Source organism: Pongo pygmaeus, chromosome 2 (assembly GCF_028885625.2).
Source record: "Pongo pygmaeus isolate AG05252 chromosome 2, NHGRI_mPonPyg2-v2.0_pri, whole genome shotgun sequence".
Classification (NCBI taxonomy): domain Eukaryota; kingdom Metazoa; phylum Chordata; class Mammalia; order Primates; family Hominidae; genus Pongo; species Pongo pygmaeus.
In genome coordinates this window covers 103,894,589-103,920,770 of record NC_085930.1, presented here as the reverse complement: position 1 = coordinate 103,920,770, position 26,182 = coordinate 103,894,589, and the positions used below count along the sequence as shown (strand labels likewise).

At 57.5% G+C, this 26,182-nt stretch overlaps 4 protein-coding genes across 13 annotated transcripts in view; 1 reads left to right on the top strand and 3 right to left on the bottom strand.

Annotated features, from left to right (window-relative positions):
• RNF123 (ring finger protein 123) overlaps positions 1-19,666 on the top strand; it is a 32,757-nt gene extending 13,091 nt beyond the window's left edge. For 6 of the 7 annotated variants that reach the window (XM_054481652.2, XM_054481650.2, XM_063661130.1 and 3 more), the window contains 20 exons: positions 12-132; positions 805-906; positions 2,029-2,135; positions 2,363-2,561; positions 2,913-3,058; positions 3,361-3,444; positions 4,166-4,273; positions 10,600-10,777; positions 11,634-11,708; positions 11,858-11,945; positions 12,030-12,117; positions 12,210-12,294; positions 13,695-13,834; positions 13,942-14,130; positions 14,222-14,297; positions 14,513-14,597; positions 18,648-18,790; positions 18,937-19,031; positions 19,157-19,242; positions 19,322-19,666. In XM_054481652.2, coding sequence (XP_054337627.1) covers positions 12-132; positions 805-906; positions 2,029-2,135; positions 2,363-2,561; positions 2,913-3,058; positions 3,361-3,444; positions 4,166-4,273; positions 10,600-10,777; positions 11,634-11,708; positions 11,858-11,945; positions 12,030-12,117; positions 12,210-12,294; positions 13,695-13,834; positions 13,942-14,130; positions 14,222-14,297; positions 14,513-14,597; positions 18,648-18,790; positions 18,937-19,031; positions 19,157-19,242; positions 19,322-19,442 — 2,316 coding nt within the window. In that variant the 3' untranslated portion in view covers positions 19,443-19,666. The remainder of the gene's footprint in view (positions 1-11; positions 133-804; positions 907-2,028; positions 2,136-2,362; positions 2,562-2,912; positions 3,059-3,360; positions 3,445-4,165; positions 4,274-10,599; positions 10,778-11,633; positions 11,709-11,857; positions 11,946-12,029; positions 12,118-12,209; positions 12,295-13,694; positions 13,835-13,941; positions 14,131-14,221; positions 14,298-14,512; positions 14,598-18,647; positions 18,791-18,936; positions 19,032-19,156; positions 19,243-19,321) is intronic. The other variant, XM_054481653.2, reaches the window with a different exon arrangement.
• On the bottom strand, positions 14,949-17,892 carry AMIGO3 (adhesion molecule with Ig like domain 3). Its single transcript, XM_054481720.2, has one exon. The coding sequence runs from the start codon at positions 17,584-17,586 to the stop codon at positions 16,072-16,074; it is 1,515 nt and encodes a 504-aa protein (XP_054337695.1). The 5' UTR covers positions 17,587-17,892; the 3' UTR covers positions 14,949-16,071.
• GMPPB (GDP-mannose pyrophosphorylase B) lies at positions 19,636-22,147 on the bottom strand. Of its 2 annotated transcripts, XM_054481743.2 has the most exons (9): positions 21,729-22,147; positions 21,523-21,603; positions 21,381-21,429; positions 21,099-21,241; positions 20,724-20,882; positions 20,560-20,638; positions 20,359-20,486; positions 20,093-20,275; positions 19,636-20,011 (listed from the first exon to the last, which is right to left on the bottom strand). In XM_054481743.2, exons 1-9 carry the CDS (start codon positions 21,855-21,857, stop codon positions 19,880-19,882), a joined length of 1,083 nt encoding a protein of 360 aa, XP_054337718.1. In that variant the 5' UTR covers positions 21,858-22,147; the 3' UTR covers positions 19,636-19,879. The 2 variants fall into 2 exon arrangements, with proteins under 2 accessions (XP_054337718.1, XP_054337717.1); XM_054481742.2 differs by having other exon boundaries at positions 19,636-20,275; positions 21,729-22,123.
• Positions 22,148-22,408: 261 nt separating this feature from the next.
• Positions 22,409-26,182, bottom strand: part of IP6K1 (inositol hexakisphosphate kinase 1) — a 68,532-nt gene continuing 64,758 nt past the window's right edge. For all 3 annotated transcript variants that reach the window (XM_054481995.2, XM_063661152.1, XM_063661153.1), the window contains one exon: positions 22,409-25,788. In XM_054481995.2, the coding sequence (XP_054337970.1) occupies positions 25,255-25,788 (534 nt within the window). In that variant the 3' untranslated portion in view covers positions 22,409-25,254. The remainder of the gene's footprint in view (positions 25,789-26,182) is intronic.

Below are 26,182 nucleotides of genomic sequence, written 5' to 3'. Positions count from 1 at the left end.
GGTGCCCACAGAACATGCCCATGCTCTGCCCCCCTGAGTACATGGTCTGCTTCTTACACCGGCTGATCTCTGCCCTGCGCTACTATTGGGATGAATACAAGGCTTCCAATCCTCATGCTTCCTTCAGTGAGGGTGAGTGGCACCAGGGCCCCAGGTCAGTGAGGCTGGACAGAGCCAGGCATAGGGCAGCCCCTAATGTTAGTGCAGAGTGCTGAGCTGAGGCTGTGGGCTGTGGGGAGTTGTCCCCGGCATCCTGCCTGGTTGAGTCCTACCCAGCCACAGGCGGCTTCTCCACTGGGGCAGCAGGAGCCCTGCACCCCAGGCCTGCCGATCCTGTGTTTGCTCTGATTGTCCCACGGGCTCCTACCATTGTGGGCTCTTTTCTTCCATCCTTGACCCCCATTTCTCTGTGCATCCTTTATAGGGCTGCCTTGGGTGGGTGCTGGGGGGCCCTGTGTTTGAGTCCCCAAGGGTCAGTGGGAGTCTTACCTGCCCTGGATTGGGGGATATCCCACAGGACTGGGGCTGGGCCTCTCTGCTTCTCCTGAGTGAACGGCTGCCATGAGCACCCCCGTCACCCCAAGTTATGCAGCTGCTGGCTCTGACCTGAAATTGCAGGGGTGGAGAGGAGGTAGGGGAGGTCTGTTTCTCGGTCCAGGAGACAGTTTCTCTGTCTGCCTGGATGGGTGAGTGGCCAAGGCCAGAATTCCCAGGCTGTGCTAGGCCAGATTGGAGGGGAGGGCTGTGGGGAGGGTCTTTCTACTGGGCCCTGACCACTGGCCTAGCCTCCTCAACTCCTCGCAGAGGCCTACATCCCGCCCCAGGTCTTCTATAATGGCAAGGTGGACTACTTTGACCTGCAGCGCCTGGGGGGCCTCCTCTCGCACCTGCGGAAGACCCTCAAAGGTGTGTGCAGGCCTGTGGGCCGGGAGCAGTTCTGGGGCCAGGTGGGGGACTGTCCCTGAGCCTGCTCTGCTTTGGATGCTGAGCCATCCTATGGCCACCAGAGGGTGCCCAAGTCTCTCCACCCACTCAGGCAGGGAGATACTGATCCGCCTGCCCTGCATCTGGGCAGCTTCTCTTTCCCTCCAGCACCCACGCCACAGGGGTCGGGCGTGCCTGGCAGGGGACCAGGGATCTTGGTGAGGTGTGGATGGGGCGTGCAGGTGCTGCTGGAGCTGCCTTCAGGGATGAGCACAAGCTGCTCCGGTGCAGGGCTGAGGGCACAGCGAGAGCAAGGCCCTGAGCCTGGTATGAGGGTGGGTCTGTGCTGTCAGAACCTCTCTCTGGCTGCCGCAGTGTGTACACTGGAGTGCAGGGGCTGAGAGACAGGGAGGCCAGGTGTCCCCTCACAGGAGATAAGGGCCTGCCCAGGTAGGTAGGGGAGGGCACAGGTGGAGGAGAGGAGTCAGGATGACCCCAGGCTTCCTGCCAGAGGTTGTGTGGATGGGGCGCCATCAGGGAGAGGGGCTGCAGGAGGTGGTGGAGATGAGAAATTCTGTGTTGGACACAGCGCGTTTAGCGGGGAGCAAGGCCTGGGCTGGAGGCAGCGAAGGTGGGGTCAGTTGTCAGCATGGAGGTGGGGATGAGCCTGGGATGAGGCTTGGCTCCCACTGGGAGTGCCCAGAATGAAGCAGCCCTGGCATCTCCTTTTGTTTATGGAGTAGTCACAGAGTGGGGGAGGCCCTGGAGAGCAGGAAGTCCTGGGAAACAAAGCCAGGGACCAGCAGGAAGGGCATGATGGGCTTACATCTATGTAGAATAAAGAAAGTCAATTTGAAAATAAATGAAAAAGAAGGGTGTGATGGGGAAGGCCTCCTGTTACTGAGTGGCGGCTAGACAGGGCCCTTGAGATGCAGAGTGAAGGCTGGGTGGAGGAGGCAGAGGGGCGAGGGGCAGATACGGTGCTAAACCAGGCTCTGCAAGGCCTCCTGCCCAGCGTGCTGGGCTCTCTCACCATCCTGGGCACTTCCACTGTGGTGCCTTGCGCCACCACTGGCCTGAGAACCCTCCTGCTCTTCCTCCCAGATGACCTTGCTTCCAAAGCCAACATTGTGATCGACCCACTGGAGCTCCAGTCAACCACCATGGATGACCTAGACGAGGATGAGGAGCCAGCCCCAGCTATGGCCCAGGTGCCGCAGTGGGGGCAGGCGGTGGTATCTGTGTTGGGCTTTTCCTGTATCTTATGGGCAGGGGTCTCACCCAGGGCCACCTTCCGCTTCATGTAGGCAAGGGGTTTCTCACTGGGCTGGTCCCTCACTGTGAGTGGAGGCATGGACCCTCCCTCACGATTCTGCAGCCCCGTGGGCCAAGGGAACCCTGAGCCAGCCCTGGTCCTGGCCTCCTTTCTTCACTGCAGCGCCCCATGCAGGCCCTGGCTGTTGGGGGGCCACTGCCCCTGCCCCGGCCCGGCTGGCTCAGTTCTCCAACTTTGGGCCGAGCCAACCGCTTCCTCAGCACAGCGGCTGTGAGCCTCATGACCCCACGGCGGCCTCTGAGCACCTCGGAGAAAGTGAAGGTCCGCACGCTGAGCGTGGAGCAGAGGACCCGTGAGGACAGTAGGTGCTTGGTGGGGTCAGGCAGGTCCCCGAAGGACCCTTCCACAGTGTACAGTCCCCTCCCCGGGCAAAGCCAAAATACACCTCATGCCCTCCCAGCCCTGTGGCCTGGCAGCATCCCAGGAGTGCAGGAAGCACACTCCGAGGGCAGGAGATCAATGCCGCAGAAATAGGTCCTGGCACTGCAGGCCTTGCCCTGCACCCCACTCCCACCCCCATGCCCCCATGGGCTCCTCGTGGGCCCCTCCTTGGGCACAGGAATGGGAGAGATGATTTCCTCTCCTGCTGTGAGGCAGGCTCAGGAGAGCCGGGATGGCCCTACCCTTGACCCTTCCCTCCCCGACTCCCCAGTTGAAGGCAGCCACTGGAATGAGGGCTTGCTGCTGGGGCGGCCCCCCGAGGAGCCTGAGCAGCCCCTCACCGAGAACTCGCTGCTGGAAGTCCTGGATGGGGCGGTCATGATGTACAACCTCAGCGTACACCAGCAGCTGGGCAAGGTTGTGCACTCTTAGACCCCGCATTGGGTGGCGGGTGTTGTGCGTGTTTGGTTGTGTGTGTATGCTTGTGTGCACATGGGCCCGCAGGGCTGCCTGTTCAAGACCGTGCATGGGAGCACATGCCTCAGCGAGGCTGGTTTCTGCTCCTGCTGCCTCAGTCTGACCTGCTGACTGTTGCGGGAATGGGACCACCCTGGGCCTAAGGTTGGGACCTTGGCAGGGCTGGGGTCCAGACTGGGTCTGAAGAAGCCTGGATGAAGTGCCCAAGGGGCACTCTGGACATGTGGTCCCATGCTGTGTAGATGGTGGGTGTCTCCGATGATGTCAATGAATACGCTATGGCTCTGAGGGACACAGAGGACAAGCTCCGCCGGTGCCCCAAGCGGGTAAGGCCCACATAGTCTTGGTGGGGGGCAGCTTGCTTACTCGTACAGGTAACCACAGATGAAGTCTGGTTCTGGGGGCTGCCCTGGCAGTTCTCATCCCCACTCTAGCCCTGGCCATAGCACACCAGTGAGAGTGGGGCTGGCAGCAAGGCCTGGCACCCATCACCAGGGTGGCCTGTGCCTAGGTGCCCCCCACCCCCTGGGCCCAATAAGTGCTGAAGCACACCCACTGTCCTCATCAATTATGCATTGACCCTGAGTGCTTCCTTGGCCACTTGCAGAGTCAGCAGGAAGCGGGGCCTGGCTCCGCTGCACCCTCCGGAGCCCTCTGCTGTAGTTGCCCTGGCCTAGGAAGGTGGGGCCCAGTGTGTCCAGGCTGAGATTCCCTGACAGCCCCCACCCACCCCCACCTGTCAGCATCCCTGGGCCTGGCAGCTGGGGGAGCAGCGGTTCTGGCTTCAGGTCCCTGGGTGCTCTGGCCAGCAGCTCACAGACCCCCAGCTGGGCCTTACTTCCATGTCATGAGGGGACCACCATGGCCTTGTTCTGAGGCTGGCTCAGGGTCACCAGAGGGTCAGTGGCAGAAAGGTTTTGAAAAATGGAGCCCAATCCCTTGCCTGCTCCAGGCACTAGAGGGCCCTTCCTAGGCTGCCTGCAGGGTCAGGGTGGACCTGGGTATGGGGCCATGTCTTGATTGTCCTCCTTTACCCTTGGGTGGCAGAGGAAGGACATCCTTGCAGAGTTGACCAAGAGCCAGAAGGTTTTCTCAGAAAAGCTGGACCACCTGAGCCGCCGTCTTGCCTGGGTCCACGCCACTGTCTACTCCCAGGTGAGCCGGTATTGCGGCTGCCCCTTCCCGACCTCACTGTCTGGCCACGGGTCTGGCAAGGTTGTGCCAGGGCCCTTGATGCCCCCACCCTCTCGGGCCTCTGGCACACACATGTCCCTTCCCACCCTTCAGACTCCATCACCCCATGCCATGTCCCCTGTACCCCTCATGCTCTGTGGACCGAGGAAGCGCGGTTTCTGGACCTCCAGTACGCCTCATAGACCTGTCCTTCGAGGAACAAACTCTGTCTGCCTCCCCTGCTCCCACCACCTCCCAGTTTCTTGGCCCCCATCCTTCTCTCCCAGTGCATCAGGGGCTCTGCAGTCTTTCCCAGAGGCACACCCCACCCTCTGTGTCTGCCTCTGTCTGACTCATTACCACCCGAGGCCACTGGCTTGTTCCCCACTCACTCACTCATTCACTTGCTCATTCATTCAATAACATGCACCCAAAACCTGGTGTGTGCCAGGTGCTGTCCTGGATACTAGGGACACACACACATTAATAAGTCAGAAAGATGAGCCTCTGCCTTCTCAAGGCACTCAGCCTGGTCAGATACATGGATAGACAGACAGATGGATGGGGCACTCCTGCTGTGACTGAAGTTTCACCCCCAGGCCTCAGACCCTCTGGACTTGTTTCCTCTCCCTGCCCCTCCTGGAATCTCTTCCCCAACCAGTGAGTGCCCTGAGGGTCTCTTCAGGTGCCCAGGTCAGGGTATCTGCTGTCTTCTTGGGCATACCCCTGCATGACTGGGTGATTGAGGCCTTTGGTGTCCCCATTTCTATCATCTCTGCTTGCTGTTTCTTCTCATGGCTCTTTTGCAAAACCCAAACCACCTCCACCTTTTTCCCATTCCTGACTGTCTTGCTACCCTGGATGACCGTGCTTACTGCCCCATGACAGGAACTTCCTCTCCCTTCTGCCCTGAGATTTCCTGCCTGCCCACCTCCCTCAGAAGTTTGGCTGCCCTCTCCCACACTGTCTTCTCAAGACCCTTGCCCTCTCATCTCTCTGCCTTTTTTTAGTTATGCTAAAATATGTGTGACATAAAATGTACCATCCTAGATGTTTTTTTTTTTTTTTTTTTTTTTTTTTTTGAGACAGAGTCTCACTCTGTTGCCCAGGCTGGAGTGCAATGGCATGATCTTGGCTCACTGCAACTTCTGTCTCCCGGGTTCAAGCAGTTCTTCTGGATTATAGATGTGCTACCGCGCCCGGCTAATTTTGTATTTTTTAGTAGAGACAGGGTTTTGCTATGTTGGCCTGGCTGGTTTCAAACTCCTGGCCTCATGTGATCCTCCCACCTCGGCCTCCCAAAGTGCTGGGGTTACAGGTGTGCGCCACCGTGCCCGGTCACCCATCATAGCCATTTTTAAGTGTTAAGTCTATTCACATTGTTGTGCAGCCAATCTCCACACTCATTTCATCTTGCAAAACTGATACTCCGTGCCTGTTGAACAAAACCTCCTGTCCTCCCTTCCCCAGCTTCCCTGACAGCTCCCACCCACCCCCACCTGTCAGCAGATCCCTGGGCCTGGCAGCTGGGGGAGCAGCGGTTCTGGCATCAGGTCCCTGGGTGCTCTGGCCAGCGGCTCACAGACCCCCAGCTGGGCCTTACTTCCATGTCATGAGGGAACCACCATAGCCCTGTTCTGAGGCTGGCTCAGGTTGCCCCTGGCAACCACCATCCTACTTTCTGTCTCTGAATTTGACTATTCTAAGCACCTCATCTAGGGAGAATCATACACTATTCGTTCTTTTGTGTATGGCTTTAGCATAATGTCCTCAAGGTTCATTCGTGTTATAGCATGTGTCAGAATTTCTTCGTTTTCCAGACTGAATAATATTTTGTTGTACAGACACCACATTTTGGGTATCCAGTCCTTTGCTGATGGACACTCAGGTTGCTTCTACTTTGGGCTACTGTGAATAATGCTGTAATGAACATGGGTGTGCAAAGATCTCTTTGAGACCCTAATTTCAATTCTTTTGGTTATATACCCAGAAGTGGAATTACTGTATCATATGGTAATTCTGTTTTTTATTTTATTTTTAATTTTAATTTTTTTTTTTTTTTGAGATGGAGTCTCACTCTGTCACCCAGGCTGGAGTGCAATGGTGCGATTACGGCTCACATCCTGGGTTCAAGTGTTCTGCCTCAGCCTCCCGAGTAGCTGGGACTACAGGTGCGCACCACCATGCTCGGCTAATTTTTGTATTTTTTTTTTTCTTTTTTTTGAGGTGGAGTTTTGCTCTTGTTGCCCAGGCTGGAGTGCAATGGCGCGATCTCGGCTCACGGCAGCCTCTGCCTCCTAGGTTCAAGCGATTCTCCTGCCTCAGCTTCCTGAGTAGCTGGGATTACAGGCATGTGCCACCACGCCGAGCTAATTTTGTATTTTTTTTTTTAGTAGAGATGGGGTTTCTTCATGTTGATCAGGCTGGTCTTGAACTCCCGACCTCAGGTGATTCGCCCATCTCGGCCTCCCAAAGTGCTGGGGTTACAGGCGTGAGCCACCGTGCCCTGCAATTTTTGTATTTTTTGTACAGATGGGGTTTCACCATGTTGGTCAGGCTGGTCTTGAACTGCTGACCTCAGGTGATCCGCCTGCCTCGGCCTCCCAAAGTGCTGGGATTGCAGGCATGAGCCACCGTGCCTGGCCAATTCTGTTGTTTAATTTTTTGGAAACTACCATATCGTTTCTACAGTGGCTGTGCCTGTTACATTCTCACCAGTAGTGCATGAGGGTTCCAATTTCTCCATACATATCCTTACCAACACTTGTTATTTTCTGCCCTTTTTTTTTCTTGGTAGAGGCAGGGTCTCACTATGTTGCCCAGTTGTCAAACTTCTGGGTTCAAGGACTCCTCCTGCCTCGGCCTCCCAAAGTGCGGGGATTATAGGCATGAGCCACCACACCCGGCAATTTCTACTTTTTTAATAGTAAATCCTAATGGGTAGGATATGGTACCTCATTGTGGTTCTGCATTTTCCTAATGATTAGTGACATTATAGCAAATAGTATCTTTACATGCACTTATTGGCCATTTGCATATCTTTTGTTTATTGGTTTGTTTGTTTTGTTTTGAGAGGGAGTCTCGCTCTGTGGCACAGGCTGGAGTGCAGTGGCAAGATTTTGTCTCACTGCAACCTCTGCCTCCCAGGTTCAAGTGATTCTCCCACCTCGGCCTCCTGAGTAGCTGGGACTATAGGCATACGCCACCACGCCCAGCTAATTTTTGTATTTTTAATAGAGATGGGGTTTCACCTTGTTGGTCAGGCTGGTCTCAAACTCCTGACCGCAGGTGATCAGCCTGCCACGGCCTCCCAAAGTGCTGGGATTACAGGTATGAGCCACCACACCCAGCCTGCTATAAGTTTTGAAATCAGGAAGTGAGACCTCCAACTTTATTGTTTTTCTTTTTTTTTTTTAACTTTGTTGTTTTTCCAGATTGTTTTGGCTATTTGAGGTCCTTTGAAATTCCATATTAATTTTTAGATGGGTATTTCTGTTTCTGCAGAAAACACCATTGGGCTTCTGATAGGGATTGCATTAATCCATGGATTCCTTTGGGTGGTATTGACATCTTAACAATGTTCACAGTTCATGAACACAGGATGGCTTTCCAGTTATTTAGATCTTTAATTTCTTTCAGCAGCATTTTGTAGTTTTCAGTATAGCTTCGTCTTTTGCTTCCTTGGTTAAGTTTATTCCAACGTATTTTATTCTTTCTGATGCTATTGTAAATGGAATTGTTTTCTTGATTTCTTTTCAGATTGTTCATTTTGCCTAGTGATTTTGTATCCTACAGTTTTTTTTTTTTTTTTGAGACAGAGTCTCTGTCATCCAGGCTGGCGTGCAGTGGCACAATGGCACAATCTCAGCTCACTGCAGCGTCTGCCTCCCGGGTTCAAGCAAGTCTCCTGCCTCAGCCTCCCGAGTAGCTGGGATTACAGACGCCCGCCACCGCCCATGCTAATTTTTGTATTTTTAGTAGAGATGGGGTTTCACCATGTTGGCCAGGCTGATCTTGAACTCCTGACCTCAGGTGATCTGCCTGCCTCGGCCTCCCAAAGTGCTGGGATTACAGGCTTCAGCCACCACGCCTGGCCATATCCTATAATTTTGCTGAATTTATTTATTAATCCTAGTTGGGGTTTTTCTTGTGTGTGTGTATCTTTAGGATTTTCTACTTATAAAATCATGTCTGTGAATAGAGATAATTTTACTTTATCCTTTCCAGTGTGGTTTCCTTTCTTTTTTTTTTTTTTTGAGTTAGAGGCTCGCTCTGTTGCCCAGGCTGGAGTGCAGTGGCATGATCTTGGCTCACTGCAACCTCTGCCTCCCGGGTTCAAGCAGTTCTCTGCCTCAGCCTCCCGAGTAGCTGGGATTACAAGTGCCCAGCACCACACACAGCTAATTTTTGTATTTTTAGTAGAGACGGGGTTTCACCATCTTGGCCAGGCTGGTCTTGAATTCCTGACCTCGTGATCCACCCACCTCGGCCTCCCAAAGTGCTGGGATTACAGGCGTGAGCCACCGCGCCCGGTGGTTTCCTTTCTTTTTCATGCTTAGTTGCTCTGGCTGGGATTTCCAGGACCGTGCTGAGCAGAAGTAGAGAAAGTGGCACACTTGTCTTGTTCTTGGTCTGAGGGAGGGAGGGATTATAGTCTGTTACCACTGAGTGTGATGTTAGATGGAGGCTTTTCATATATGGTCTTTATTATGTTGAACTGCCTTCATTCTCTGCATCTTCAGCACTAACTCACCTGTGTCTTTCTAATCCCATTATTAATGGAGAGACTCACTCCTGTAAACCAGCACTATGGGAGGCTGAAGCGGGAGGATCACTTGAAGCCAGGAGTTCATGACCAGCCTGGGCAACCCATCTCTACAAAAAAAAAAAAGAAAAATTTAATTAGTGGGCATGGTGACGCATACCTGTAGTCCCAGCTACTCTGAGGTCAGGAGTTCAAGACCAGCCTGGCCAACATGGCAAAACCCCATCTCTCCTAAAAATACAGAAATTAGCCGGGCGTGGTATCACATACCTGTAGGAGGATCACATGAGCTCAGGAGTTCCAGGTTACAGTGAGCTGTGATTGTGCCACTGCATTCCAGCCTTGACTCTATATGTGCCCAAAAGTTATGCTCTCTCCTTCTTTCTCTGTCTTAGCTGCTACATCTTCCCCTTCATCTCCCTCCAGCACAGGCTCTTCCCCATCTCTGAAATAGCCTCACCAGGGTCTCTGTCTGCCCCCATCTCAATCCGGTCGGCACATTTCCATCTCCTTTGCATTGATGCCTTAGCTCTGATGCGGTCATTGCCATCCCCTCGCCAGACACAGTCTTCACTGGCCTTCTGTAGCAGCAGGATCATCGCTGCCTAGGTTTGCGCCCAGGCCCTCCCCCTAACCTCTTGTTTACATCTTCTCCTCAGTTCCTTGGGTTTTAGGGCACATCAGAGAGCTGGTGTGAAGCCCAGGTGCTCTGACCACACTCCAAGACACACGGGTGCTGTGGGTCTGGGCTGGGGCCTGAGGCCTCATTCTTGCCTGGGCTCCTTTGTGAGACCCTGACATGGACTTTGTGGAAACCACATTGTGGGGAGCAGGGCCCTCAGCAGGTTTTGTCTGTTTCCTGTGACCTCTGTTCCACCAGTCACATTGCCCCCTGCCTTCCCACCACCTTCTTTGCACTCCAGATCAAATTTCTGCCTATCTGCTTACCATCGCCAGCTCTCTTGGGCCCTCCATGCACCTTGTACTCCACTTTTCCACACAGACTTCCGGTCACTGCACCCTCTTGCCTAAAACTTGCTTACAGGCTGAGGCAGGCAGATCACCTGAGGTCGGGAGTTCAAGACCAGCCTGGCCAACATGGCGAAACCCCATCTCTACTAAAAATACAAAAATTAGCCGAGTGTGGTATCACATACCTGTAGTCCCAGCTACTCGGGAGGCTGAGGCAAGACAAGCCCTTGAACTTGGGAGGCAGAGGTTCCAGTGAGCCGAGATGGCATCACTGCACTCCAGCCTGGGTGACTCCATCTCACAAAAAAAAAAACAAAAAAAACTTGCTTACAAATATGCTGACCAGAGTTCTGGCCTGGGTCGCAGTAATGCGCCCTCCAGGCTAAGTGCGTCCCTCTTGCCTGCTGAGGACTTGATTGCCCTGCTTGAGCTAATGCTCATGCTTCCTGAAATCCAGGTCTCAGTTGTGCTGTCGTAGGGCTGGGGAGGCCTTTCCTGATCCCCAGGCCAGGACATGCCCCCAAGACCCCACTGGTGTGCAACCCAGCAGCACCCCGTGTGCCTCCTGCAGGAGAAGATGCTGGACATCTACTGGCTGCTGCGCGTCTGCCTGCGGACCATTGAGCACGGTGATCACACAGGGTCTCTCTTTGCCTTCATGCCCGAGTTCTACCTGAGCGTGGCCATCAACAGCTACAGTGCTCTCAAGAATTACTTTGGTCCCGTGCACAGCATGGAGGAGCTCCCAGGTGATGGAACCATTCAGGCTGAGGCAGAAGCAGAAAAGGGGTCTCTAGTGTGAGCCCTAGGAGCCCTGGTCTGAGACCTCTGTGGCCCAGCAACACACATCTGTTGGGGGCGGGGAGGGGAGGAGCTTCCTCTGTGGTTCACCCTGCAGCAAACAAACGTCTGCACCCTGCCCTGGGACCTGCAGCCACAGAGCCAGCAGCTCCCTGGCAAAGGAAAACAGGCAAGATGAAACACGGTGGTTGGAGACCTCTTGGCTTTCACTTCCTTCCTAGTGCTATGAGCAACTGCCATGGTCTAGCAGCCAGCTGGCCCTGCACCTTGACTCCCTGGCACTGGTCACAAAGCGTGGCAGTTGGCCAGGGGCAGAATGGTTTGTTTTGGTAAATCACAGCAAGGGGTGGACGCTGCTAGGGTCCACATCCGAACCTGGGCTTCTCAGCCTGCCGATTCCAGGCTGGGCGTGGCAGTGTATGTCTGGATCAGGCAGTGAGCTGTCAGGCCCCTAGCCCGCCCCCTGCCCAGCCACAGGCCTCAGTGCAGGCTTTGTCTTCAAAGACAGAGCTGTGAGTGCCCAAGCAGCTTTGACTGCTCATCAGGTATGTGTGCTGAGATGGGTTTGAGCCCAGGTCAGGACTCCTGCCAGGGCCTGTCATCCCTTCACAGTGAGCCTGTGCCTCAGCCCCTCCACAGCCACCAATGAATGCTTTGCCCGATGTCCCCGGATGCCACCCTGGGTCCAGGCTGGCCTTGGGAGCCAGCTCTAGAGCCTGCTACCCAAGTCCACCCAACCTGCTGACATGCCTGCCTCTGGAGCCCCCACTCCCAGCCGACACGTCTCACTTCCCACCCTTGCAGGCTATGAAGAGACCCTGACCCGCCTGGCTGCCATTCTTGCCAAACACTTTGCCGACACACGCATTGTGGGCACTGGTGAGGGGCCCCTACAGAGGGTACGGGGGAGGGGGGTGGGATGGCACCTCTGGTCAGCTTTCTTCTATGAAAAATGTGGCCAGGTGGGCATGAAGCATGGGTCCAGGGCTCATGCCAAGCCCCTGCTGAGGCACGGCGTGTCCCCGCAGACATCCGAGACTCACTGATGCAGGCCCTGGCCAGCTACGTGTGCTACCCACACTCCCTGCGGGCTGTGGAGCGAATCCCCGAGGAGCAGTGAGTGGGGCCTGGGGGGCACACACCCTGGCCACGAGCACCATGCCCAGCCTCACCCCGTCTCTCCCCTCCTTGCCCTCACAGGCGTATCGCCATGGTGAGGAACCTCCTGGCGCCTTATGAGCAGCGGCCCTGGGCCCAGACCAACTGGATCCTGGTGCGGCTCTGGAGGGTAAGCCTGACTCGAGGGGAGGTGGCTGAGGCTGGCTGGAGGGAGAGGGTGCCCTGTCCCATTGACCTGGGCACTGACCCCCACCTCCACAGGGCTGTGGCTTCGGGTACCGCTATACACGGCTGCCACATCTGCTGAAAACCAAACTTGAGGACGCCAATTTGCCCAGCCTCCAGAGTGAGTATCTGGGTTGGGCGAGTCGTGGGCAAGGCAGGCGGGGGCGCTTACCTCCTACCCATGGGTTCTTTCAGACTCTGCACTTCTTCCAGCCCCTCTCTGGTTCCCCCATTGGGTCCCAGACTCCCTACCTGTCCCCTGGGGTTTGCACTTTCCCTGCTTCCTTCCAGCCCAAGGATGCTCGGGCTGGGACTCCCCCTCCCCAGCCTTGCCCACAGTCCTACCTACATGTGCCCTTTGGGCCTGGATGCTCTACGTGGGTCATGGTGAGAGGTGGCACCATCTTCCTGGCCTGCTGCAGCTCATGCAGACCGAATACTCTGTCCCTCGCCCTTTAAGCTAGCTCCCTGACCTCCAGCCTTGTCCCAGCACCATGTCCTTCTGCTTCTTTTTTGCTATCTGCTGGTGGCAGACCCTGGCCTTGGCTTAGGCCTTGGACACCTGAGTCCACTGGGAGCACAGATTGGAGGCTGGCCAGGTCCCCAGAGGGTATTCATGAGAGTTCCTGGAGGAAGGGACATTTAGTTGGGAGCAGAGGCTGTGCCCTCTCTCCAGGGTCCAGCAAGGACTTTCCCCTAGGCCTGGCCCTTGCAGAGTGCCAGGTGTGCCACACACTGTCCTCACCCTTCGTGGTGGCTCTTCTGGGCTCATGTAGTCTGTTTCTGCCCTTGTGGGCAGTGTTTTGGTCCGAAGGGTGTCCCCAGAGAGGCTGAGTGTCTTGTGCTAAGTCACACAGCAAGTCCTTGCCAGTTGCCGTGGTCCTGCGTCCAGGGCGGAACTGAGCTGCAAGTGGAGAGCGGCAGTGGGGCCAGGCCTGTCCTGCTGGTGCGGGAACTATTGATTTGTATCGAGCTGGTGGGAAGGTGTGCCAGGCCCGTTGCAGCGGAGGGCTCCGGTTACTGCTGCCTGCCAGCCCAGACTTGGTGCCCACCACCTCGGCCATATGCCAAGGCCAGGCCAAGGGCAGCAGAGGACAGTAGAGGACAGCAGGTTTGCAGCAGGGCTCAGAGTAGGCTCTTGGAGGAGCTGGCCTTGGTGCCGGTGGGGAAGCGTCTAAGCCGCCCTGTTTAGGTCTGACCCTATCTGAAGGGTGTGCGACCCAGAACTTGCTGAGGGTCAGGCTGTGGCTGTGTGGCTGCTCTGGGCCTGGGGTGGATGGTGTGGTGTCAGGGCTGGACACAACTGCAGCCTGGGGCTTGCCTAGTAGAAGGAGGGGACAGATTCTGTCCCAACTAACTCCAAGGCAGCTGTCCCCTGTCCCCTGCTTTCATGACCTGAGCATTCCTAGGGAGCCATCTTTCTGTCCTTACACCAAAGCCTCAATGGGCGAGGACAGAGGCAAACAGGCAGAGGCCACTGCAGTGGAGTCCCTGATGATGCCGCCTCCTGTCCCCCTGCAGAGCCCTGCCCCTCCACCCTGCTGCAGCAGCACATGGCGGACCTCCTGCAGCAGGGTCCTGATGTGGCACCCAGCTTCCTCAACAGCGTCCTCAATCAGCTCAACTGGGCCTTCTCTGAATTCATTGGCATGATCCAAGAGGTGGGCTGTGGTGGGGCCTCGTGGGTTAGGGTGGTGCAAGGGATGAGGCCTGGTCCCGAGCTAGAGCCAGGTGCTGACCACTGCATGCCCACGTGTTGGTGGCTCAGATCCAGCAGGCTGCTGAGCGCCTGGAGCGGAACTTTGTGGACAGCCGGCAGCTCAAGGTATGTGCCACCTGCTTTGACCTCTCGGTCAGCCTGCTGCGTGTCTTGGAGATGACTATCACACTGGTGCCTGAGATATTCCTTGACTGGACCCGGCCTACCTCCGAGATGCTGCTGCGGCGTCTTGCACAGGTGTGGCCATCTGGGCAACAAGGGTGAGACCCTGGGGATGCCCCATTGATGACGTTCCCCATCCACCAATGGACTCCTGCTCCCCTCACAGCTGCTAAACCAGGTGCTGAACCGGGTGACAGCTGAGAGGAACCTGTTTGATCGTGTGGTCACCCTACGGCTGCCTGGTGAGGACCTAGATGCCCTGCACCCCAACACACTACAGGCCTTGGTTCCTCTGCTAGGAACAGTGAGGCCTGATTCCACATTCTGCCCCCGGACAGCCAGGCTTGGTGCTCTGCAGTCTCGGCTCACCCTTCTGTAGGGAGGGCAGTGGGCAGGCCCGGAGCCCTTGAAGCAGGAGCATGTGGGTGGCTCATCTCTTTCCTTCCCTTCCCCTCAGGCCTAGAGAGCGTGGACCACTATCCCATTCTGGTGGCAGTGACGGGCATCTTGGTGCAGCTCCTGGTGCGTGGCCCAGCTTCAGAGTGAGTGTTGGGGACTGTGGGCCCCTGTGGGAGTTGGGTGTGTCTGGTGAGGAGGGGCTGGACAGGGCCTCCTGGTACTTCAGTCTCCTCATCTGGAAAATGGACCTCAGTATCAAGTTTTGAGGCAGAGGGAAGGTGGTGAGGTGTGAACGGCCTAAATAGGGGGCAGACGGAGCTGCTCTAAGTAGGAGAATCTGGGACCCCAGCAGGACAGGTGGCCCTGGCCCACAGAGCCACTGGCTTGTGGCCATGCCTCAGGCCAGGCATGGGAGGCAGGACTCCGGAGGGTGTGCCGTCCTGTGGTGGACAGGGCCAGGCTGCCGGGAGAGGTGAACACACGCAGGACCGCCATTGTCTGCAAAGGCTCTAGCAATAAGCATGTGCTGCCTTTATTAAACTCCGGAGCAGCGGGGTCCAGGATGGCCATGGGGGACCCCAGCTCGGCCCCCACACATGAAGGGCTCCCAGACCCCCCTTCCCTGCCCCCCTGCAGTGGGAGCAGTGAGATGCATGTGAAGCCAGGGCACCGCCTCAGCCATTAGGCTGAGACCAGTGCCAGCCCTTAAGAGGCTCCTGCTCTCGAGGGACGTGGAGTTCCGGCTCGGCCCTCCCAGCTTGGCCATGCTCGCCAGGCTTTTCGGGCTTTTTACTGCTGAACAGCAGGGGCGCAAGCCATGATCCCCTTCACTGTGTCTTGTGAGCCCACAGAATGGGCTCTGCCTTCAGAGCAACGGCTGGATGCCCCAGGCCAGAGAGAGCAGGGCCTCTGGCTGGGGCTTAGGCCAGACCCCCAGGAACCTCTTGAGGAGCATTTCCTGCCTGGTGCCTGCCCACCGGACTCTGTGTGAAGTTGTGAAGCTTTCAGGAGGTTGGGTGTTGGTGGATGGAGGGAGTCCCATTTCACCAGAGGGCGGGCTTGTTTCCTCTTTCTGTCCTGGGGTGTGGGCGAGATCTTCCTTCAGAGCCGCCTTCTTTTCCCTGTGGTCCCACTCCCTCCCACCCCCTTGGGAAGGGGAGGTGGCCCTGCGTCAGCTCTTCAACACCACTCCTCGAGAGCTGCCTCGGCCCCTGAGGGTGGACAGGGGGCTCTGCTACAGGGGTTCTTCCACAGGCTGTAGAAGAACACAGCCACTTCCACAGCTGTGCTGTGTTGAAAGCCACAGGGGCCTGGGTCTCTCAGCCTCACAGGGCATTTGGGCACTAGGAAGTCCCCGGGAAAGCAGGCACTAGCACACCTTGCAGGGCCTGGGGCCTTTGGGTCCTGTGCAGGGGCAGAGCAGAAAGCAGGTTGGGGACTACAACCCCTGTCTCTACCAGTGAGCAAGAAGGCCCATTGTGTTTCGAGGCCCATACAGGAAGCTGGGGGGCCAGGCACAGTGCTTCTCACCAGTATCTGCCAGTTCTCTGAACCGAAGCAAGGGAGCAGGGTGAGCAGCAAGAGGGTGGGGGCCTGGGTGGGGGGGCCCTGGGCAGTCTAGGTCGTCATGGGAGCCTCGGAGCCTATGGAGCTAGCGGACTCAGAGCCAGCCTTCGGCTGCAGGCCTCCAGGGTTGTAGAGATCGAATTCCTCAGCTACTGCCAGCTGCACGCGGCCATTGAGGCCCCTCCGGCTTGGCTCCAGAAAGACTACGTGCTTGTGGACGCTGGCCTTGCGGCTGGGTGCGTCTGGCGGTGTAGTGCTGAGTACTGAGGACTGTGCGCTCAACTCGTGGAGCGGGCTGGGTGTTCGGGGCCAGCGGCGGCAGCGGCAGGCACGGCGGCAGCAGCGGCAGGGTGGGGTGAACAGGTAGAGCAGCACGAGCACCAGGCCCACGGCACAGCCCAGCAGTGTGGTGAAGCCTGTGTTGAAAGCCTCGGGCTCTGGGCGCGGAAAGTGCACGCTCACGTTGTACTCGTGCGTCTGGTTGTGGTGCAGGCGGGGCCCAGTGGCCAGGCACACGAAGAGTCCCGCATGCTGCTCCTGTACGCTGCCTATAGCCAAGCTGCCGTCGGCCAGCACCGCGATGCTGCCATCGCGGGATCCTGGCGCCCTGAGAAGCTCCTGCTGCGGCGAAACCCAGGCAATGCGCATGGCCGGGACGCTGGTGTTGCAGTAAAGCCTTAGGGACCGACCCACCAGCGCGTACAGGTGCTCTTCCGGCCGCTCTAGGCCAAGAGCTGGCGCCGATGAGCAGTTCTCAAAGACGCGGCTGTGCTGGAAGAAGCGCACTCGGGACGCGGGTACCTTGAAGGCCAAGCATACGTACTCGCGCGCAAAGTCGCGCACGGCGCTCAGGCCCCGCTGGTGCCAGCGCTGTAGCAGGTGGTAGAGGCGGCAGTCGCAAGGCAATGGGTTGTTGTGCAAGTAGAGGCCGTTCTTGAGGAAGGCCGGCAGCGCGGCCAGCTCAGGTACGGAGATGTGTCCCAGCCGGTTGGAGGAGAGGTCCAGAGTAAGCAGGTGGGTGGCGCTCAGACCGTGCAGGTGGTCGAAAGAGAACGAGGCGAGTTCGTTGCAGCCCAGGTAGAGATGGCTGAGCGCGCGCAGGCCGTGGAAGGCATGCTCGTCCAAGTGCACCAAGCGGTTATTGAACAGAAGCAGCTTCTCCAGCGCCCCCAGCCCGTCGAGGTCGTGGCGGCCAAGCGCCCGCAACGCGTTAGATGATAGATCGAGCAGCCTCAGGCAGCTGGCGTTGGCGAAGACGCCGCGACCCAGCGCATCTAGTTCGTTGTGGTCTAGGTGCAGGGCGCGCAGCTGGAAGAGGGGCGCCAACCAGCCGGGGCGCAGGCGCTGGAGCGCGTTGTGGCTCAGGTCGAGGTCAGCAGTAGCGGCAGGTAACTCGGCCGGCACGTCCTGCAGCCCTAGGCCAGTACAGCTTAGCAGGTCGGCAGCGCAGATACATTTGTAGGGGCAGTTGTGGAGCGCACGGGGCGGGAAACCCTCGGAGTCCGGAATGCCTAACCCAACGCGCAGCATGCAGAGCAGTGCCCCCAGCAGCACCAACCAGGTCATGGCGGCGACCACCAGGGACAGTACAGAGCAGCTCTGTGCAGGTCGCAGTTCCAGGACTCACCCACTTCTGCTCTAGTGCGACATGGGTGGCACCGGATGGCCCTTGCCGAGGAGGCACGGCAGGTTCTGGCCGGCCGACGGCCCCTACTCTCCGGTTCCCAGGTTGTGAGGCGGGGCCTCACTCCTCTCCGCGCTCCCTTCGGCTTCCCTAGCCCTCTCCAAGCGAGTTCCTGATCGGCTCCTAAATACTCCCCCCAGGGGCGGGGCCCGGGCTCCTATTGGTTCCCGTTTGAGGAGGCGGGGCGGCTGCATCCCCTAGTGCCCAATGGCCCCGCATGACCGCCAGATGGGGAGCGAGCCCAACCCCAAAGTCCCCGTTGGCCTTTGGCTGGCAGCTCTCCGCCGTTCCTTTTTCCTCGGGGAGTAAAAGGGGGAGTCTGGAAGAATGTCTCCAAGCTGCTGTTAGTGTTTATTTGAAATGACTTTGAAGGACTGATATATCATGGGGCAGGCGGACTCTCACTATCTTAAGGTGGTTCCCCTGAGCCTTCTTAAAGTGGTACCCCAGGCCGGGCGCGGTGGCTCACGCCTGTAATCCCAGCACTTTGGGAAGCCAAGGCAGGTGGATCACCTGAGGTCAGGAATTTGAGACCAGCCTGGCCAACCGGGTGAAACCCTGTCTCTGCTAAAAATACAACGATTAGCCGGGCGTGGTGGTGGGCGTCTGCAATCCCAGCTACTCGGGAGACTGAAGCAGGAGAATCACTTGAACCCGGGAGGTGGAGGTTGCAGTGAGCCGAGATCGTGCCATCGCACTCCAGCCTGGGCAACAGAGCGAGACTCCGTCTCAAGAAAAAAAAAAAAAAAAAAAAATGTGTTACCCCAGGCTGTGTGGCACCTTACTAGAATACAGGACTTGGGGTTTGGGAAGCAGGGAGACGGAAAGGATGCAGGGGGGTGATCATGGACGAGCCATGGCACTCCTCATTGGCAATCCCAATAGAGACTACTTTTAGCAGGCCCCAAGCCTTCTGACTGCCCTTGCACCCTCCCCTACCTAGGAGAGAGCGAGCCACATCAGTGCTCCTGGCAGATCCCTGCTTCCAGCTACGCTCAATATGCTATCTCCTGGGACAGCCAGAGCCCCCAGCACCTGGCACTGCCCTGCCAGCCCCTGACCGGAAGCGCTTCTCCCTGCAGAGCTGTGAGTGGGCTGGTGGGGCAGGTCAGGGAGATCTGGGGCTGGGTTGGGTCAGGAGCCTTAAGAACAGCAAAGTCCTAGGCTGGGAATATTCAAGAGGCATCACATCCTCAGCTACCTCTGACTTGACACTACCTACCACTCCCCAGATGCGGATTATATCAGTGCCGATGAACTGGCCCAAGTGGAACAGATGCTGGCGCACCTGACCTCTGCATCTGCCCAGGCAGCAGCTGCCTCCCTGGTGAGTGGGACCACGGTGCACAGGTCCATGCCAGTTGAATATGTGTGCACTCCTACATAGGCACAACGGACATCCACATAGCCAGGCATCCAACTCCAGCCCACCCTTCACTCTCCTCCCTGCAGCCCACCAGTGAGGAGGACCTCTGCCCCATCTGCTATGCCCACCCCATCTCTGCTGTGTTCCAGCCCTGTGGCCACAAGTCCTGCAAGTAAGTGGGCCCCACAGCTTGGTGGTGGGGAGAGCAGTAGGTACATGCAGGGCAGTCCTCATCCCCTCCCCTGTTGTAGGGCCTGTATCAACCAGCACCTGATGAACAACAAGGACTGCTTCTTCTGCAAAGCCACCATCGTGTCTGTAGAGGACTGGGAGAAGGGAGCCAATACGAGTACTACCTCCTCAGCTGCCTAGCCCTCACAGCCTGCGCCATCCTGGAACCTCCACTTTTGAACCCAAAGCCAGGCTGGGCCCTATTTATGAGCTCCCTTTGCCCTTCTCCTGTATCCCCCACCACCACATCCAACCTCCTTGCCTGCCTGTATCCTCATTGGCGGGAGCCCAGCCATGGCCCTAATTGTGCCTGAGCTTGACTTTCAGTCAGGGCCACAGTGAGCATTAAATTATTATTCCATACAGCCCTGGCCCTTCTTGAGGGAGTGGGGTTTGTGGGGTGTGCCCAGCAGGGATCCTGCCAGATGATGTCCACATGAGAAGGCAGGTGTCCAACAGCTTCAGCTTCACCCAATGCCCCCCCAGACAAATGACAAGTCCAGGGTCTTCTGATGTGTCAGGCCAGCACTCCCCTTGCTGATGGGAAACCGGGGCTCGGCCAGCCCCACTGCATCCCCTCACATGATGATACGAGGCTCTGGCACTGACTCGCCAATAGACTTGTGGGGCAGCACGCTGGCTCCGTTGAGGTAGAGCTCATCATTAACTATGACGTCCTCACCCAGCACTGTCACATTCTCCATGCGTACCTCCAGGAGAGGATAGGCCTTGTCAGGGAGGCAGGCACACTCCCCGCCCCTCTCCCCACGCGGCCCAGCCCACAGGCTTACCCACTGACCCACGCGGCAGCGCCAGCCCACAATGCAGGACTCAAGCCAGGAATGGGAACGGATCCGGGCGTCCCGCAGCACCGTGCACCGCCGGATACACACACCATCTTCGACCACCACGCCAGGTCCCAGGCTCACATTGGGGCCAATGCTGCAGTTCTGGCCGATGCGGGCACTTGGGTCCTGAGAGCGGTGGGAAAAATACAAGTGGGCCACTTGCCTCCCAAGACTGAGGGGGTTAATGATGGGCTGGGCAAGGGCCTCACCACCAGCACGTTGCCCACAATGCCAGGGCCTGAGCACAGCCGCTCAGGCTGCTTCTGCCTCAGTGACTGCAGGAAGAGGCACATGCCAGTGAGGAAGTCCTTGGGCTGCCCAATGTCCATCCAGAAGCCTGTAGGGAGGGATGTATCAGGGGCCTTAGCCCAGCCACAGACCACCCCCACCCTGTGGCCTCCCTGCCTCACCCTGCAACTCCATGGCATATAGCTGCCCCTCCTTGGCCATAATGGGGAAGACCTCCTTCTCAATGGACGTAGGCTGCAGCTGTGGGAGTGGGCAGCTTGTGAGCAGGGTCATAGCGGTGATGGCCTGCCCCACCCCAGCCCACCAACAGCTGTCTCCTACACACCTGGATGCGCCGCAGCACCGCAGGGCTCAGGATGTACATGCCTGCGTTGATCTTATTGGACACAAACACCTGCGGCTTCTCCACGAACCGGTGAATGCGGCCTGTGTCAGCCTCACACACCACCACACCGTACTTGGAGGGTTCCTCCACCTTGGTCACCTGAATGCAAGGAAGGGGACCTCGGACCTAGTCCAGTGTTCCTAAGCCTTGATACACGTGCCGTTCCAGACCTCAGAGACTCTGCCCCAAGTGCTTAAAGATACATACTGCACAGCTCTGTATCCATAACATCCGAAGGCAGATGAAGGCTAGGGGGCATGGGAGGCTGGGCATGGAGGGTGGAAATGTCAAGAGAAAGAAGACCTGGCACCTTACCAGGATGGAGCCCTCCTGGCCATGGTGCCGGTGGAACTGCACCATGGCTTGGAAGGGGAAATCGCAGATCACGTCACTGTTGAGGACGAAGAAAGGGTCTGCAGTCTCAGAGAGTAGGTCACGGGCCAGCGCCAGGGGCCCAGCTGGGGGAAGGGGACAGGTCACCACCTTGCTGGAGGTCTGAGTCCCTGGATTCAGGCTCAGCAGGCCCAATCCAGGCTGGGTCTTACCCTTTTCCTGGCCTTAAACCCTCCCCCAAGGGACCTTTCTGCCTCTACTCACCTGTCCCCAAAGGCTCCTCTTCATGGGACATGGAGATTCGGATTCCCAGCTGGAAGGAAGAGGCCCCCCCCCCCAGTCAGGTTCTACCAGGATGGGAAGTTGGGCGGGGACCGAGAATAAGGGCCAAGAGTCTGTGCCTCACCCTCTGCTCCTGTGCCTTCATTTCCTTCTCCAGCACCTGCGACATGTAGCTCACGGCCAGGATCACGTGGTCCACGCCTGCCTGTCAGAACGCAGGCCGACGGGCGGGCTCAGTCAGAAGGTACGGGAGCCCCTGACCCCTGGTCGCTGGCCATCCCTAGTCCCGCCAGATCCGAACGCGACTCTGATCCCGACCCAGGGTCTTACCGCGGCTAGCGCCTCCACTTGGTGCAGCAAGATGGGCTTATTGCAGAAGTCCACCAGTGGCTTTGGGGTGCTCAGCGTCAGCGGCCGTAGCCGCGTCCCATAGCCCCCCACTAAGATCAGTGCCTTCATCGCGCCTGCGGACGTCGAGAGGGTGTCCCGGACTCTGAGGTGCCTGCAGCCCGCCTGGCCGGTCCCTGCCGCGCACTCCCAACGCCGTGCCCGGCCCCGCGCCCTTCACCAACCCGCCTGACCGACTCTGGTTCCACCTCGTCCGCCCGGTCGCCCTGACGCCGGATCCAGGGCCGCCACAACCCAGAACGCGACACCGGGTAGACGGCTGCTGGCCCCGAACTCATACCGGACCCGGCGCGGGCAGTGACGCGACCACCGCGGGCCAATCGGCTGCCGCGTACGTGGCACGGCCGCCGGCGTCGGAGCGTTGGGGCGCAGCGCTGCGACAGACGTAGCCAATGAGCGCCCGAGTACGCCGGGCTGCCATGGAGACCCGGGCCGGGACCCGCGGGTCAGCTGGCCATTGGCGGATCCAAAGGCGGAACTGGCGCCAAGGGCGAGGCCTTGTTCCCTGCTTCGCGCGGTCCAGCAGCCGCCGGCCCCGCCCCGAGGAAGGGTGACCAGGGAAGGCTCCCGGGCCACGGGATTTTCACAAAGACAGACTCGCCTCCGTTTCTAGCGGCTTTATTTTTGACATACACGACCTCAGACACAAGCGGGGCGGGCAGCGCTAGGTGTACAGAAAGGAGCGGGCTCGGACCGAGCACCCCCTCCCCCGCACGCAAGGTCCAAAGCAAACACAACTGCGGCGGGAGCCACGGGCGCAGGCCTCGGGCGGTGCCTCGGACGGTGGGGAGAGGCTTAGCTTCCAGGAAAGAGCAGGAGAGAGCGATTCCCAGAACGCGAGGGCTTACAGTTCCCCGAGAAGCAAAGAACCAGGTCCTTCCCAGGGTTCTCCATTATTTTTTCCTCATTAAAATATTTTTTAAGTCAGCACAAACATAACCAAATTGTACAGCTTTAAAGTTCAAAGCAGTCTGCATCTAGGGAACGTGCATGTGGTCAGGAGTGAGCGCGTGAGCAGCGGCTACGTAACTAGCACAGGTGCCAGGCCCCTTGATGGGAATCCCCATGCCCATTGCACAGGCCCAGAGAGGGAGGGGTGGGGTCCCTGGCAAGTTGCTACACTGGTCCCTTTCCTCTTTTAAGCACCACCCGTCCCACCCCACCCTCAGGGGCTGGTGTCAGCTTGGCCCAGGGAAGCACTATAGAGAGGGCTCACCTGAGCACCCCAACCCATGATCCCATGTTGCACTTTGGTCCCAAGTTGGGGCTAAGAAGGCAGGGCCTGGCAGGGACAGGGCTCTCTGGCATGGGGCAGGGAGAAAGCAGTGGCAGACAGTATGCACACACACTTGCCCACTACCATTAAATAACAGGGCTGGGTCTCCAGGTGTCCAAAGTGCTGAAAAGAGGGGCCCTGCTCTAAGGGAGCAGCAGCAAATCCCAGGCCTTCCCACTCTTTGTAGTGCCAGTAAAATACTGAATGTAAGTGGGTGCAGCTTTGCTCGCTGTGAGGAGCAGCAGAATGCGGCAGCCTCTCCCTCCCAGAATCTAGGAATCTGGGAGGCACAGGACATCCCCAAAAGGTCCCAAACAGCTCCAGACCCTATGTCTTACCCTCCACCCTACCAGGAAATGACTGTCTACACTAATGAAGGGCTACTGCCCCCATGGCTGAAGCCACAGAATGGTACAGGAGAGAAGACCGTAATTTGTGACCAGAAACAGGCAAGCTGTCCCTCCCAGCCCCAAAGAATGGGAACCTGCCCACCAGTGGCACCAGGGCCGGGGGCTAGGAGAGATGGCATCCATCAAGGAGCCCTTAAGAGGCTGCATCTCTAAGGACCAGGAAATGAGTCCATCAGTTACCAAGGCTTCTCACAGCTGGCAGGCTTACCTTTAAAGCCAAACAGGGCCTTGCCTAAAGTGACAATGAACAGTGGCCCTAGGCTCAAAGGACAGGGTGCTAACCTTGGCAATGGCTGAAATCGGTGTCACCTCCTGGCCATGTGTGTTAGAACCAGCAGATCTGTGCCATTAAGGGCTGGCAGCCAAAATGACTAAAACCATGAGAAAGGAAGGGTCACTCTTCAAGCCCTCACTGCCCCACTGTCAGTGTTGAGGGCCATATTCTAGGCCCACAGAAATGGTGCTGGGTCAACAGGGAAACACCAATTTATTCTGCTATCCGGTCTTTATAAAAAGGCAACACCTGTGGAGGAAGGGCACGGGGCAAAAGCTCACCTCAGAAGTGGGAGTGTTCTGCTGAGGAAAACATGAAGGAATGAGTATACACTAATGAACAAGGCTACACCCCAGCGGAAGGATCCCAAGGGACAGGGGCTGGCAGCCAGACACATGGACAAATTGATGGACCCAGGACTGATCAGACAAAGCTCTCATTAGCAGAATGTGGGCACCTGCACCCAGGGCCCATACCACGTCCCTGTGAGCAAAAAAGCTTAAAGTTCTCCCTCCAGGCCCAGGGCCAAGAGCGCCGCACAAAGGGCTGCTGCCTTGAACTTGGCCTGGGGAAATGAGACCCTGAGCGGACCACAGCCCTTGAGCCCTGGGAGGAGCAGCCCATCGAGCAGCAGCACAGCTGCCTAAACTTGAGGAAGAAGACTCCCACCCATAGCACAAGAACTGCAAATACTGTCTGGGCCAGAGCCACCAGAGGCCCTGAGGCCTGCTAGGACACCGACTATCCCCCACTTCAGTGGGGTAGGAGGGAGTGGCCTTCTTAGGCAAGGGAACTTGGTGAGAGACGCTGGCTGTTTCAGGAATAGGACAGGTGCCAACCTGTCACGTGCCAACAGGTGCCTGGGGAACCCAGGCCCCGCCCTCTGCCATAAGTTGGCCTCAGCCCAGCTTCATTAATCTAGCCCCATGCTAAGGTCAGACCCAAGGATGGGTCCAGCTTTGTGCAGTCAGCCCTGTGGTGCCCTGAGGGCACCTATTAAAGAGCTAGCTGACACCCACAGCGTAACACTGGAAAGCCCCCAAGAAATGGGCATCCAGAGCCCTCTACTTCTGGGGAACAAGGGAAGAGTGGGCATGGAGGGGCCCTGCACCAGCCCAGGGCTTTACCTTACAATCAGCAGGGCCCTGCAGCCACAGATCTCAAAGATCTAGACAAGAGAAACCAATGTCCAAGGGCACCCTGTCCCTGCTGCCAAGCCCACCAGGAGCACCTCTTCCTTCCTAAGGCAGCCTGGACACACCAGTCAGAGCCACAAAGCTGAGGAGCCTGGCTGAGAGGGCGTGTGGTCTGCCCTCCTTCACTTTATATATATGGATTCCAGGCTACAGCTAAAAACATTTCTTTTAGTTTACACCAAAGAGAAATATAACCCTTTAAAAGCAAGTCTGTGTGTCCTCACGGCAAGTTCAAGACAATGGTCCCTGCCTGTGGTGGAGAGGAAGGGGTTCTGGGGGCCCAGAACAGGGCCTACTGGTTCTCGTCCCGCATCTGTTCCATGATGCTGATGAGGTTCTCCAGGCCAAACACGTAGCCTCTGTCCGGCCCATCATGCACGGTGGGGTCATCCCGGAAGCCCTTGAATGTGCTGTGTGCAAAGTCAATCATGCGGACATCCACCTTGGGCTGAGACGAGAGACCCGCCTCGGGGCTGGTGTTGCTGGGGCTGGTGCTGGGGCCACAGGATGACGCCACCTCAGGGAGCACCATGTCCAGGTGCTTGAGACGCATCTCAGACCGGCGGTCCAGGCAGGACTCAGCCCGGCACTCCTTGCCATCATAGATGACAAGCAGGGAACTGGAGTAGAAGCGGTAAGAGGCCTGCCGCTCCAGCACAGCTTTCAGGCCCCGCAGTTTGCTCAGGATAGGCTCAAACAGGTCACGTCGCAGGTCCAGGCCATTGTGCAGATATTGATAGAGGGCATTGCGGAAGCCTTCAATGGAGAGCCCACGGCCATAGTACTTGTTCCTGCAGAGGTAATGCCCTGTGTCCAGCTGGTACACCTGAAACCCCAGGAGACAGATAGGGTGAGTGCCAGGGAAGTCTGAAGAGCTCACAGTGCCCTGGGCAAACACTGTCTGGAAGGCACTTTGACCAACCTGAGCTTTTCTGCTCACCTATCTAAGTGGAACCAGGCAGGCCACATTCACCCTGGGTTTTCCCATTGCAGAACCAAGAGAAAGCAATACCAGGCCTACGGGTTCCCTGCCCCCAGCTTTGGAGCCCTCCTCCAACATCGGAACATCTTATTGACAGGCAAGAGTCTTACTTGTCCCAGTGTCGAGGCAGCAGACTCTCACAGTGGTCCTGCACCTGAGGCCCATATCAAAGTCAACAGGTAAGGACAGAAGGGCTCAGGAGGACACACTTGGCCTAGATGGCAGGCAGGTATGAGCA

Excerpts from the sequence above, each read along its gene's own strand:
- AMIGO3 (XM_054481720.2), bottom strand. The coding sequence starts at position 17,586 with ATGACCTGGTTGGTGCTGCTGGGGGCACTGCTCTGCATGCTGCGCGTT.
- GMPPB (XM_054481742.2), bottom strand. The coding sequence starts at position 21,857 with ATGAAGGCACTGATCTTAGTGGGGGGCTATGGGACGCGGCTACGGCCG. Across the intron at positions 21,242-21,380 it reads AGAGGAGCCTTTGGGGACAG|CTGGGCCCCTGGCGCTGGCC; the intron begins GTGAGTAGAGGC and ends CCCTTCCCCCAG. Across the intron at positions 20,639-20,723 it reads CGGTGCTGCGGCGCATCCAG|CTGCAGCCTACGTCCATTGA; the intron begins GTGTGTAGGAGA and ends CCACTCCCACAG.